Source organism: Boeremia exigua (assembly GCF_020726555.1).
Source record: "Boeremia exigua strain MPI-SDFR-AT-0100 chromosome Unknown C7974scaffold_3, whole genome shotgun sequence".
Lineage (NCBI taxonomy): Eukaryota > Fungi > Ascomycota > Dothideomycetes > Pleosporales > Didymellaceae > Boeremia > Boeremia exigua.
The window spans coordinates 1365616-1379135 of record NW_025763520.1 but is presented as its reverse complement, the minus strand read 5'-3'; the positions used below and the strand labels follow the sequence as shown (position 1 = coordinate 1379135).

Here is a 13520-nt window from a genome sequence, read left to right as displayed (position 1 = left end):
CGCCTCGCGAAACCACATGCTTTCGCGTTCAGCCTCATCAGCCCCTCCGACCCACACTCACAAGCTGCTTCACCAACACCGCTGCCCCGACCATCCTGCGAGCTATCGATGACATCTACAGCCACATGAAGATAGCTGCTATCGACGCCGGCTCGTTGTTTGATCACCCGACTTACTTCACTAACAAACGAGCGTGATCCGCTCAGCTCGCAGCCTCGAAGGGAGCCACCAGGAAGCTCAGCCAAAATACCTGTAGAGCTTCAGGTCGACGATCGCAGTCGGAACAGCGTCCTCCACACCAAGGAGATGGTGCCGCTCACCTCCGATGGTTAGGTGCTGATCACCTCTGATGCATTCAAGTGCTGCAGCCTGAGGGCCCAAACTGGCTTTGCTGACGTGCAAATTCTCGGCCGCGCTCTCGATCCCCTGCTCGTTGCAACTCTTCCTCGTCGACACTAATCTACCACTCACCTCGGCGATTCCTTTTCATCCCTCGCATGACGATGTCCTGAGCGTGGACTTCGCCGACGCGCAAATTCTCGGCCGCACCCTCGGGCCTTTACTCGTTGCAACTCTTCCTCATCGACGCTGTCTCTGCTCTTCATCTTAGCTACTTCCCTTCGACCCTCGCATGATGATAACACCGTCGTTAGCGTTGATCGCCGTCTATGCCACCAAAGGCGAGCCATACCCTGACGCGGAGTGGGACAAGACCAGACACATTTACAAGTCGCAGCCCCGAGTTGCGAAGGTGACATGAAAGAAGCCCTCGCTTCAGCAGTACAACATCGCTCGCCGATTATTCTCTGCTTCTAGAGCAAGCCGCGATTCCTGGTCGTCTGCAGACTCGTCATCGCTTGCGTCAGTTGCTTACGAGAAGCCTTGTATGTGACCACTAATCTCACTTACCTTTGCTGGCCAGCAGGTAGCTGAGGCTCTCACCTCAGGTATGGCTATCGCCACCGCGGGCCATAGGGTCTTGAGGAGCTGAACTCGGACTCGACAGGCTCGGCGTCGACAAAATCGATGCCCTGCGGAAGGCTGCATCTAAAGATCATAATGTCGACTCCACGCTTACCTTTGGATGGAACTTCACCGTCATCTGATATGATCCCGCGAGTAAGGGCTCGACCTCGATTGCAGATGGGTATGCGTGTTATGAAATTCGACTTCGTTCACGAACGGCATTGGCACAATACGCATAAAGTAAAATCGTGGTTATTCTACGGCAATGTCAGTAAAATATCTACACCAGATGCGAATCGGACTTACTAGTCAATCCCCTATGGCGCACTACCACTTTCCGGCCTATCGATGCGCACCTTCTTGCCACCGCTCTCAAGACTTTCGATACATGGCCAAACACCCCGATCAACATGCCATGAGGGCAAGGCCATCCCGCTTGAGGCGCGAGATGTGCGCTTGCAAGAGGACATCGATCTTCGCTTGCGCTTCCTCGACGCTTTCTTGGTGTCGGGCTCTTTCTCAATCTCCATCTCCACAAGGAGTGCTTTGGTTCAGAAACATCGTGAAGCGCGCATGCATCCTCAGAGTCTTCACCTCACCCTCCAGCTTGAGGCGCGAGAAGTGCGCTTGCAGGAGAACATTGTTTTTGCTTGTGATTCCTCGACGCTTTCTCAACGTCCATCTCCAGCAGGAGTGCTTTGGTTCAGAAACATCGTGAAGCGCGCATGCATCCTCAAAGTCTTCACCTCACCCTCGAGCTCTTCGACCCAGTTATTGCCCCAGGCCTTTTGCTCCCTGATCCGATTGTTAGCTTGAAATCGATGTGAAGGGATGGATCTGCCTACTCGTCGGGATCGAAGGCGTTCTCGATTTTGATGCATTTGGATGCCATTGGTTTATCAATAACGGGAGCGCGAGGTTTGTTGACAACTTGGGCAGCCCCCGGCTTTGCCGTCTCTGTAGGATCGCGGCGGGCTAGTGCGTCCATCAGCTTTGATCGGTCGTATGTCTTGAAATTTACGCCAGCGACATCAGTATCGTCCAGAGCAGAAGCGCCGCTGAAACTTACGAGGTCAGTCGCGGGATCTACCATCGATAAATGACTGTTCTCAAAGTACCGCAAAGAAGGGAAGTATCACCTGCTCGGTCCAGGTGTGTACGGAGAGGAGCGGTTTTATGACAACGAGTGTCATGTGCACGTAGGGACGTACAAGGTCATCGAGCTTGTATAAAATACGGTCGATGACCTTGACCAGTAAATGCCGCTCTCGATCCTCGAGCGTGCGCTCCCTCACCAAAGGTGGCAGAGAGGGGAGGTCTCGTCATTAAAGACCTTGGGCTGCACAGGAAGCAGCCAGTCCATGCTGTCGCTGCTGAAGCCTTGGTCTGTCTTTGCGACCCTACCGCGTGGGTAACCGCATTCGCCAACATAGCTGCCCTGGTCGTCGACGTTTCGCAGCTGCTCAATCCAGGTGTGGCACAGAGCGAAACTTTGGCGTTACTCGGGTCGACGAATCTGGTTGCAATCAGCATGTGTAGGTAAGAGCCGGGGATAAGAGGCGTACTGTACGAATCCGTACCCTTTGGATGGACCTCCGCCAGCGCCGCCAAGTCAACGGTGTTGACTTCAAGAATGCTTATTTCGATTCGATGGAGTTCTTATGTTCGTTGAACAACACAGAGCGAAACTTTGGCGTTACTGGGGTCGACGAATCTGGTTGCGATCAGCATGTGTAGGTAAGAGCCGGGGATAAGAGGCATACTGTACAAATCCGTAGCCCTTGGATGGACCAGGATTGTGCTCGTCATGTTGGAGGATGAGCTTCCATTTGGACCAGAGCGCGAGAGGGAATGTACCAATAGCCTCTCTGTGTCTGATAGAGCACGTAGCTCCCTCTCGCGCTCCTCATCTTTGACCTTCGTCATCCAAACTTTCGAAACCTCCTCCAGCACCGCCAAGTCAACGTTGTTGACTTCAAGAATGCTTATTTCGATTCTGTGGAGTTCATATGTTCGTTGAACAACTTCGACTGGCAACCATTAGTGGAAGTGCGGCAAACAAGCAGCATGGTCTTACCAGAGCATTCGTCCGCCAAATTCTCTCCGCCGCCCTCCCCAGGCGTGCACTGTGGCACCGAGCACCACAGGCATGTACAAATATACAAAGGTTTCTGGAATCGACAAGGTGCAGCTATCAGGCCTTCGGACGGTCGAGCAGCGCGATTCTTCTCAGCTTCTGTAAGCTCCGCGCTTACGGGAACGCCCTTGAGCTTCTCTTCACAAAGCCGTGGAACTATGCGGTGATCGGGACAGGTCTTAGTTTCTGTCCTGTCAGCTCTAGAGCCCAGAGCACTGAATCTCCGTCCTCAAACTCAGCGTCTGTTTGCGCCTGAACCAGGCCATCATTCAGGGTACGGGAATACCCGGCATTCGCGTCATCTCTGCTGTACGCGCTGTTCCACTCAGCTATGCGCGCCTCCTCTTCTGGATCATATGTGCCACTTGTACCACGGTTCATTGAAGCGGTTGGTGGGAATGACGCGGCTGGAGCAGCGGCAGCACACGCTGGGCACGGGTAGCCAGCTCCAAACACGAATTCCTGCCAACCACTTCATCGTCGGTCTGCACTGGAGCGTCTGTAGCTCCTTGTGAAGCTCACCATAGGGCTCGAAAATTTCTTGGAGGTCTTTTTCTGTCACACTGAAATGGATATTGCCGACACACAGGCGCCATTAGCGCCTGGTGCCGCGCCTCCTTCGGACGGCTGAGCTGATGCGTATCAGTATCCGAACCTTTATTGCTTCCGGTGAAGGAGGAATGAAGAAGTAAGATCTCACCAGATTGATGTGAATCCTATGTATCCTAGCGAGGGAGAGCGGTGACGACATGACTGCGTTCCAGCACGTCTGCTCGAACGCGCGTGATCTCGGGCGCATGAAGGAGGTCTGCTCTCGTCGAGATTTTCCTGAAGTTCCCATGGGGTGGCTGCTGTTCACATCCGTCAGTCTCTGCCAGCTACGGGGCGGCTTGGGTGGAGAGTGGCTCACTTCTGGCGACCTTCGTCAGCGACGAACCAAATTGCAGCCGACAAGGTATGATTCGAGCGACCGATGACAACCACAAAGTCTCTGTGGCTGCATGTGAGCTTCCTGTAGGCTGCCATGGCGAGTAACGTGCAAGGTGGTGGTGTTGCGCGTTGGTGTGCGGGGCAAACTGTCAACGAAAGTCAGCAAACCTGAACCGTGGAATCTGGAGGAGCAAGCTTCGATGACTTTGATGTTGAGAAAAGTTTCCAATGGACTACACGACCTGCCATAGTAGCTTTACACTTGCTGCTAGGCGTGGTAGTGGTGTCGGAGACCCAAAGCTACACCAGCTCGAGCAAAACTGGTATGCCACTTGAGTGGCAGGGGACAAACACATACCTGGAGAACTCATGAAGAGATCAAAGCTACTGTAGTCTGCAAGATTACTGCGAACGCTTCTCGCGTCGCTCGCGGTCTCATGAAGGGAGTTGACGCCCGCGAGCTGGCAGATGCCCCGCCTTGTGGTCATCGGAAAGAAGCCTGAGATTGCCGCAAACATCTCTCAATACCGAGATGTCGATCAAAAAGATGGAAACAGGAGCGTAAACAAGCTGCTCACAATAAAGTGTGTGGGATGTGGGTAAGATTGTTGGCGTCGAGGTTGGTACTGGTGTTGGAGCTTGACCGCTCACACTCACCTTCGCCGCAACAGGAGCACAGACCCCCTGCCAGCGCAAAAGGCGAGGGTAACGCCAGCACCCGTACCGCAGGGACGGGTCGATGCAGCCTGTAAGAAGATTCGCAAGGTTGCAGGTTTGCCCTGCGGATGGGCGAGCAAACTTAAAGCAAACTCGTAGCATGCCTGCTGCGGAGTGCAGCCCAGCTGCCGAGCTTGTGTGCATCATGGATCTTGGTCGATGTGCCCGCGTAGTAGCAGCGGTGAGATCGGCTCCCAGAATCATATCTGCACCAAGAAGAAGCAGTGCAAAGCCGTCGTGCACATTGCGGCCTTTCTGCCTGGGGTGTAAGACATGCAGCGTGGCTGCAGGACTCCCGAGATCCGTGGCCGAACTGCGAATAGAAGCAAAAGCTGTCCTGCACGAGTATCAAGCGATCTCGTTGCATCATTAGCACCAAGCCCGCGGCCAGCGATGCAGCTGCAGCAAGACCAAACTGCTTCTGTAATGGAGCAAGGTCTACTGCGAGACTGCCAAAGCTGTATGTGAGAACTGGCAGCCAGAGGCCTGAAGCACGAGTTACCGGCACTGGCTCGCGAGCTTGTATTCTCAGCGGCATCGCGTGAGAGTGCCCGCTCATAACGTGCACAGATAATATTCGCTCGTAGACGCAGTCTTTCAGATCAGTTCTGTACTTCTGATCTCGAAGGCCGCATGGTGCATGCTAGGTTTGATCACCATCTGCTCATCATCCAGGTAAGGCCATGGACGGCACGCTACATCATGTTCTGTACTGATGCAAAGCAACGACACTGTTTGCTGAAACCTATGCAACTAACTATAGCTACGTGACTGAGATCGTCTCCCTCTTGAAATGAGCGCGAGGCGCTCTTTCCCGGTGTGATCCGTAGACGTCTGACTTGCCTCGTTCAACCCACGTGGCTTGCTCCTTCCCAGAGCGTGCTCTTGCCTCAGAACACCGCTGGTTCGTATCTCTTATCTGTCAAACGTCTCCCTCTCTCCTTCTCCCACATCAATCTCAAGTCAATCTGTCATTCTTGCTTCTACCCAGCTGTCCCCTTCGTTTCCTCTTTCCAGCCGCCCGTGGCGTGCTGTGTATTCTCACCCCTCAATCCGAGCACTGCGTTCCCCTTGCAAGATTCCTTCATCCATACCCACCTCCTCATATCCGTCTCGCAATCTTGATCTCGCTCTCTTTCGCAGCGCCACCTTCCCTACAGCCCCTTGGACCTCTCTTTGTTTCGCGCACTCTCATAGTCAAGCTCTCGGCCCACACGCCACTCTACAGAAGGAAAAGTGTTCAGAGCCACGCCAAGCCCTGTATGGAGATCCTCAGCACTCAGGGGTATCCGCCGAAGCATCCGCACTTTCCTATCCCTGCGCGGGCCCTGGGAGCGATGCGGCTGCCAGGCAGGGGCTTGTCTACGTTGGGTCCGCACCGTGTATGTCTGTCTTGTGATGCGTTGGGTGGCGAAGCGAGGGTGTGCGAGATAGGTAGGGTGACCGATCGGGTGGTCGAGAAGGCAGCCTTCGGAGGAGGTATGCAGTCGAGCCTTTCGAAGGCGGAACGAGGAAGATAAAGAAGCACTCGGGTCTCAGGGACCCAACGATTCGTTTCTGTTGCGTTTGTTTTGTCAGCATTTGCTTCTTTCCCATGTCTTTGTTCCTCGTCGTCCTGCGGTCACCTCGCCAGACAGTCATGCTTCCTCCTGTCCAGAGCATCTCATTGGTCTCAGCCCCTAGCCCTGCTACTTGTCGTGCCCCAGAAAGCCTTGTAGTAGTATCTCAGGTCGATGTGGCATCCCGCTGTCGACCAAGGGAGTGCATGCTGCGTCGCTCGAATGCCGCTCGGTGTGGAAAGACCAGGCAGAAGCGCTCCATGATCTGCCATGGGTTTGTTGATAGCTTAGTGACGTTGCTCGTGTGTCTCTCTCCCCTTCCTTGACTTACCAACGCTGGTTTTCATCCTCCCTGTCAAACCCCACCCTCTTCGACTACCCTGGTTCTTCCCACGTACACTCGATAGGACTTCGACTTCCTTCTGTATGTGTTTGAGAAACATATCTGCGTGTTCTTGATCACCCAGATCTTCGAGGGTCGCGCTTGACTCGAAGAGCAATGCAAGGCCCATTCTACAGCCGTCAGCCAAGATCGAACCACGCCCACCTCCAGCACTATACATGCGTAGCTATACTACACTATTGTTTTGTGTGCATCCCATGTCAATACCATCAACAGCAACGACAGTCGCCCTCTTGATGCTTCTCGCCCGCCCCGGGCTCCTCCAGGGCGGTTGCGCCGCGGATGCGTACGATGGCGTATGACGGCGAGAGTTGCGGCAAGACATTCGAGACGAGTCATCTTGAGATCCGGTAACTTCTGTGACGTTCTGATATCTGAATGAAGTGGGAGTGCTGTACGCAAGGTCTCGATGTGCGCTACCGGCTTCGTTGTGAGCATGCGCGCGGACAGGTACAGTGAGTCCGTTCTTGCATCCTGCATGCATGCTCGCACTGAAAGTTTTCGAAACTTAACGCCTAGAAAAGTCAGCCCTGGTTCCAATGTTGTGGCCATAACTAACAGTGACTGAGACCATATCTGTGGAGGTACATCTTGTCGCCAATCTGTTGTGGCATGAATGTCTCATGTCAGATTACGCAGATACTTTGTAGGTATTTCGTCTTCTCATAGCGTATTGGAGTAAGACCTCACCGTTCTGAGTGTGTGTATCTGTTCGCAGGAGGAACGAAGGCAATGGAGGGGCCTGGTCGGTGCTGGCTTGGCGTTATCAGAGCTGTTGTTGCACTCGAGGCTTTCGCTGCACAACACCAAGCTACCATTAACCACTATCTCACACAATGACAGCTCCAATATATCATCCCGACGACTGCCTGACGTCTCTCCGGTCCGGGAATCGCTGCCGCGTGTGCTGCACCACCATCACCAGTCACGCGCTCCGCGTTGGAGGCTACTGTGGTGGCATCAGCTGCACCAACTACGCCGGGGCCGATGAAGACTTTCGGCAGTTCCTGGTCTGGTGCTGCTTGCTGCAGGACTTCTTCAAGTGGTGGTGCAAGCAGAGGGTGCCGACTCGGTCCTGGCAGCCGCAGAACGACCTGTCAGCCCACAATGCCTGGTGGTGGGAGATGATAAACGTCTTCCACAAGCAATGCGAGTGGAGCCTGGCGCGACTTGCTCCTCATTTGCAGACTTTCTTGGCCGGCGGTGAGTCCATGACTGTTACAGGCAATGACCATATTTACTGATCGTTGATCTAGGAAATCGCGGCATCACACGGATCCGCGAGATCAAGTTTGATTCGGGGCCCTACTACAGGTACAGGCACTGCGCCTTCGAGATCCACTTCGCCAGCCACGGCTGCTGGATCTATGATCCGACTGGAGTTCAGTTTGGCCCGGATTGGCCTCTACTCTCTCCCCGTCACATCTACTTCGCCTGCAGACCTGAGAGACGGCTTTTGTCTTCCGAACCCCTCGGAAACAACCGCCAGCTTCTCATGTCGACTTGAACTTGCTCCCGGGCCGACTGGCAGGTGGTATTCTTCGCAGTTCAGCCTTCATAGCCACCCGGTGTGTTGCAGACGCTCATGTGCTGAGCAGCATTGGTGTTGGTGAGGGGCGCGTTCCGCAAGGTATCGTCTGCCAGGAGGTTCCGGGAGTACAGCCGAGAGGAGGGCCCCCTTGACGACGGGTCGGCTGCTCACCTGTGCCTATATTGACAGGTGCTAAGAGCCCTCACTCAACCTACCAACACCAAGAAGTCTATTCAGATGCTTCTAGACGCCACTCGCCACCACACGCATCAGCAAATACGCACGCAAGCGCGAGAATTCCACGCAACCTTTTCAACCCTACTCAACACCACAGTATAACACGGACTCATCTTGAGTCTTGACACCGCACGCATGCATGAGCTACATCAAGTTCGTGATGGAAGAAGCTGCGTTCCAGACAATTCTTGGTCGCGGGAACGACTCTGGTCTGAAGCGTGATGAGATCACCGCAAGGATGCGCATTCCACCGCACGCAATCCCTCTGCTCAGGGCCTACGTTTGCTGCCTTCATTTTGGGTTCCCGACCGCAAAGGTAAAGAAGGCAACTAAATCTTGAGAGACTTTTGCTAATGGTACCTCCAGAAACTCGAAGAGGCTACCTGAGGCTGCAAATGAACAACTCGCACTTTACGTTTCTCCTGCGATGACTTGGTCGTGTCATACGGATCAGCGACCTCCAACCACGCCTTGCGCGATGCCGACCCTTCCACGACTGCAATCACTCCGCACATATAAAATTGTTGGATAAATGAGCAACACGGTTTGCGACTACATTCTAGATGTTGTAGAAGGGCCTGGATCATGCCGGCAGGGTAGATGCAAAGGGCGGCGTTCAGTGGCACAGATTACACAAGTCATGATCTAACAATGTTTGCGGGAAGTAATGGATATATGTGCTGACTCATTTAGCACCTTGAAACGTCTTTGAAATGGTGGTACTTCTTTGAATGGAGTGTGTTCGACACAAACCCGAGGTAGCAAGCAATGAGAGTAAAACAAACACAGCGTTGAACCTTTGATCATCGCAATATACTGCAGAGTTGTACAAGCCGTAACAAAAGTTCCACTATCTACCTGTAAGGTTGGCTTCATCTCCGCCAGCCTCGTTGTCACCCGCGGCTTTGGTCTCCTCTGGAGCCTACTTCTTCTCCTCCTCTTCATCCTTCTTCTTCTCCTCTTTGTTCTCATCCTGCTCGTCTTCATCCTCCTCCTTCTCTTCCTTGTCTTCCTTGTCCTCATCGTCCTCCTCCGAAGCCATCTCTTCCTCTGAAGCCGGATCTTCCTTCTCTTCGTCGGACCACTCTTCGCTAGAAAATATCATGCTCGGACACTCGCTGGTAAGCTCGCTGGCGAGCTCCTCAAGGAAAGGCTTGTACTCCGCCAAAGGTTTGATTGGGGAGTGCTGGCGCTTGCAACGGCTCCACCACAGGACGTGCTCACCAGGGTGCATGCCACTATGAGCGGTCAGTATACATCCACCATATGCGCGCGCCTCATTTCGATGGCGAATGGGAGAGCCTCCACGTACTTGAGAATATCTTCCAGCTTCTGCTTGGCAGCCGCGAGGGCGGTCTCCGTCTTCTCGATGTCTTCCTCGAGCTGCTCGAGGACTCCGGCGGCGTCGATGGGTCCCTCCTCAAAGGTGCCCCAGTGCACGGTGAAGAAGTTTCTGGCGGCCGTCTTCTTCTCGACGTCGGCGTACGAGGCGCAAAACTGTTCGAGCTGTTGTTTATGAGTATATGCGCTCGCCATGAGATTCGCCGCAGACATACAGAGTTGTGCAGTTTTATGACCTCGTCTGCGAGCTCGACCGCGTCGTCGCAAATGGATGTGGCGGCCATTGTGGCAGTAAATAATAGCTGTCGAGGGACTAGATGTGTGAGTGTGAGGCCTCGGAGCTTGGGAAATATAACACGATTACGCACAGTAGGTGGAGAGGTGTTGGGGTGGGAGCTGAGACAGCGGGCGGTTTCCAAGGTAGCTTGAAGCTAGGCCCACCCATGCATGGTAGGGAATCCCGCACACACTCAGATATCAGTATCAAAGGAGTTCACGATTTATGGCAGAGCGTTCAAAGTATGTCCTGAAGGACAGCTTTAGGTGGCACAGGGTATTCCCGTAGCAGCAGTGAGCACGTAGCAGAAGTGAAGCAGCATCAAGATCCTCAAGTGCATTTGTACAGATGATGATACAACCCGCAACTCTCACTCCACAATCTCATCGATGGCGCTCTCGTACTCTAGAGTGTCTTCCGGCAGACCACGCAGCCATGAGAGCACTTTGACATCCTCGCGCCTGTAACTAGTTAGAAGGTTGTCTCATTTGCACCTTATCGTAAGAGTCAAGGAGAATTGAGACTTCGACTCACACCAAGGCCTTCTTGAGCTCATCTTTGCCATCTTTAATTGCAGTGATCCACATTGCTTCCTCGATGCGACACAGGGCAGGGCCGCACTTGGGGTAGTCGGCGCTCCAATTCATCATTTGCTTGTGCTCACAGATGATGCGCTCGAGCTGTATATGTATTAGCGAGAACCGCGACAGTCAAGCTTTGAAGAGACTTGCGTTTTCGACCTTCTCCTCGAGGTCTTGCAAGATTGTGCGAGCGGTGCGGTGCTGCATTGCCGAAATTTGCATTATTTTCTGGAGTAGCTGTGATCGTAAGATGATGTCAAGAGGGTTGAAGACAAGGAGATGTATAGGCGTGAGATAAGTTTACAATGCGGAGCGGGATAGCGCTGGTGCCTGGAAAGGGCCGTCCCCACGCTGGCAATTCAGCTTCACAGTCACATTGAGTGCGGGTCGCAAGGCCAGAACATGTCATAGCGGCCGCAGTCAAAGATGTATCGTTCGATATTCATGCAGAAAATGGCATTGATCTCAATCACAGTGGCAGATCTTGACAAGTAATGGAGCGGGATCGGGCCGTGTGTATCAGGGTTGGAAAGCGGGGTGATGATCAAGCTCGCAGAAGAAGAGGCGAGTGTTGGCGGAAAGCTTGATATCTTTCTGCACACCTGCAAAGCAAAGCTGCAGCCAATTCTCATACGCCAAGCGCCGCATCATAAGATGAGGTAGTCGTCGCGACAGTCAATGATATACACGGGCTGTGGACGAGTGCAGTATTCGCGGCATGCCCACTGGCTTCTTCTTAGAAGAGCAGAGACGTACAGCGTGCGTCCGTTCCCTGCACCTTTCTTACCTGATAATTATCTTAGCCCATGATCAGACACTTCGGAGCAAACTGTCATTTGTTTTTTGAGCGTATTCAATAGTCTCAGGTCTGCGCGCCGGATGATTCTTATTTGCACAATCGCGTAATCAATCCTATACGTAACGTGCGCAAAGCTCCTCCAAATCTGTGCCCAGTCTGTGCTTGCAGTCATTCAGAATGATACCACAAGACACTTTGGTGTTACACTAGAGCAAGAATTACGAGATCTCGAGTTTGGAAGACGTGCGGGAGCCGATAGAGACTCTCTCGGAAAGGACGACCTTGGCAGGGTAAACCTTCGAAAACGGCGTCTCTCCAAACGGTCGAATCAAATTCATATTTAGAGTTTGAGAATGCAAAGGTGTACATAGGAGGAAGGTTCGCAATGAAGCTGACAGTTCGAATCTAGTCGATTATCCACAGGCTTACGAGCTTGGTGTGAGAGATTTACGCCATACCGCATATACCTCTTGCGCGACGCCAACCCATCAGTGATATGCGTGCCCAAGAGGATTTGCACTGTCCCAGACCACCGCTTCTGATCAATTGACATGGGAACGCGGGGAGAATCCGTGAGCTAGCATCATACTGCAGTTCCCTTGTCAGGCTGCCTTGGCCAGTTTGCTCATATGCAGTCCCAATGCACATATCTTGAACTCCCGCAATAGACTCAAAGTCTCCTGAAATGAGACACATCATAGCTATTGTGCTCACAATGTGGCAGCCTCTCAGGGTCCCCAGCAAGCGGGTCCGGTGAGCTGATTTTGCGCACTTTCGCCGTCACCGTGACCTGCAGCAACGGCGCTAGCCCGCACAATATTTAAACAGTTTTCGCCTTGCCTCCTCCGTCTTCCTCCCCACAAACTCCCACCTGCAACACCAAGCAGCAAGATCGCCAAATCAGCTAAGTCTTCCCCTTCCTTGTTCATCACGCAGTGATCAAAAAGCACTACACATTGAAAACTTAGGAGAACATCTGAGCAACATCTCTTCTACACTTCGTGGGCCTCAGCGTTTGATCACAGCTAACTCCGCTCTCCAGTCACAGGTATCAGCTCATTGCAGTCGACACATCGCGTATACGCGCCATGAGAATCAAGTAAGTCTTTCATTTTCGCGTCCACAAGATCCGCAATGATCAGAACACCGGCGGTGACAGTCAGGTGGACTTTTAACCACCAACCTCGACCACATGATCGGCCTATCATCAAAGAACATATGAGCAACATCTTTCTACGCTACACAGATGATCGTTAACCACAGCTGATTACATTCTGCAGATACAAACACAGGCGCCGCCTTGCAGTCGACACCGACTGCGACTTCGACTTCGACCTCGACCTCGACATCGACACCGACACCGACATTGACACCGACTTCAGCCATTCTCTGTACGTATACTCCTGTTCTAACCCTCCCTGTCATGATTTAAAGAGACACTCGTTGTCAGATGCTGCATAGCACGGGCAAGGAACACATTCAACATGGTTCTGGTCGAGCGTCTTGTACGCTCGATAGCTCTATGACGGACTCCCTCAACCCCTCCTTCGTTCTTACTTCCCTACATGACCGTCGATAACAACACATAGGTACACTCGGCACACGACAGAAGCGATACCAGCTTCCAGGCGAAGCAGCTTCCACCGTCTTCAGTAAGTCATACCTCTTCTCTACTCCTCTCCACTTCACATGATTTGAATCACGCTTTTGAGGTATATAATCGGCCTTCCAAGCATCTGCACATATACTACATCCGTCTCGGAGCCCGCCATAACCAGTCTGGTTGAGCATGTTCGCCCAGATGGTGTCGAACATGATTCAGCCGACCTGCTTATTCCGAAATGACTGAAAGCTAGAGCTTACTTATGATGAACTCTCTCAATTGCAGTCGCTCTCAGTTCCTCGTGTGAACATTGCTGACATTACATACTCTAGGTACTTGGTCTCGCAGTAAGGCAGAGTGCCGTTGATGAGTTGAAGGTCTTGACTGGCGAAGGTGTTTCGAGAAGGGATTGGGTAGAGCAATGGTTTGATGTGGGTTG

The 13520-nt window shown here is 52.9% G+C and overlaps 4 protein-coding genes across 4 annotated transcripts; 1 reads left to right on the top strand and 3 right to left on the bottom strand.

Annotated features, from left to right (window-relative positions):
- Window positions 1-1283: 1283 nt before the first annotated feature.
- On the bottom strand, window positions 1284-2536 carry C7974DRAFT_469782 (uncharacterized protein; the record flags this gene model as incomplete). The annotated part of the gene is made up of 4 exons (XM_046146440.1): window positions 2036-2536; window positions 1812-1957; window positions 1718-1761; window positions 1284-1510 (listed from the first exon to the last, which is right to left on the bottom strand). The coding sequence occupies exons 1-4, from the start codon at window positions 2057-2059 to the stop codon at window positions 1284-1286; spliced, it is 441 nt and encodes a 146-aa protein (XP_046000240.1). The 5' UTR covers window positions 2060-2536.
- Window positions 2505-3484, bottom strand: C7974DRAFT_421807 (uncharacterized protein; the record flags this gene model as incomplete). Its single annotated transcript, XM_046144306.1, has 4 exons — window positions 2505-2680; window positions 2730-2996; window positions 3044-3289; window positions 3382-3484. The coding sequence occupies 4 exons, from the start codon at window positions 3482-3484 to the stop codon at window positions 2604-2606; spliced, it is 693 nt and encodes a 230-aa protein (XP_046000239.1). The 3' UTR covers window positions 2505-2603.
- Window positions 3485-7548: 4064 nt separating this feature from the next.
- Window positions 7549-8219, top strand: C7974DRAFT_410197 (uncharacterized protein; the record flags this gene model as incomplete). Its single annotated transcript, XM_046143447.1, has 2 exons — window positions 7549-7915; window positions 7969-8219. The coding sequence occupies 2 exons, from the start codon at window positions 7549-7551 to the stop codon at window positions 8217-8219; spliced, it is 618 nt and encodes a 205-aa protein (XP_046000238.1).
- Window positions 8220-9402: 1183 nt separating this feature from the next.
- Window positions 9403-10105, bottom strand: C7974DRAFT_373475 (uncharacterized protein; the record flags this gene model as incomplete). The annotated part of the gene is made up of 3 exons (XM_046140104.1): window positions 9403-9718; window positions 9793-9986; window positions 10037-10105. 3 exons carry the CDS (start codon window positions 10103-10105, stop codon window positions 9403-9405), a joined length of 579 nt encoding a protein of 192 aa, XP_046000237.1.
- Between the last annotated feature and the right edge of the window lie 3415 nt (window positions 10106-13520).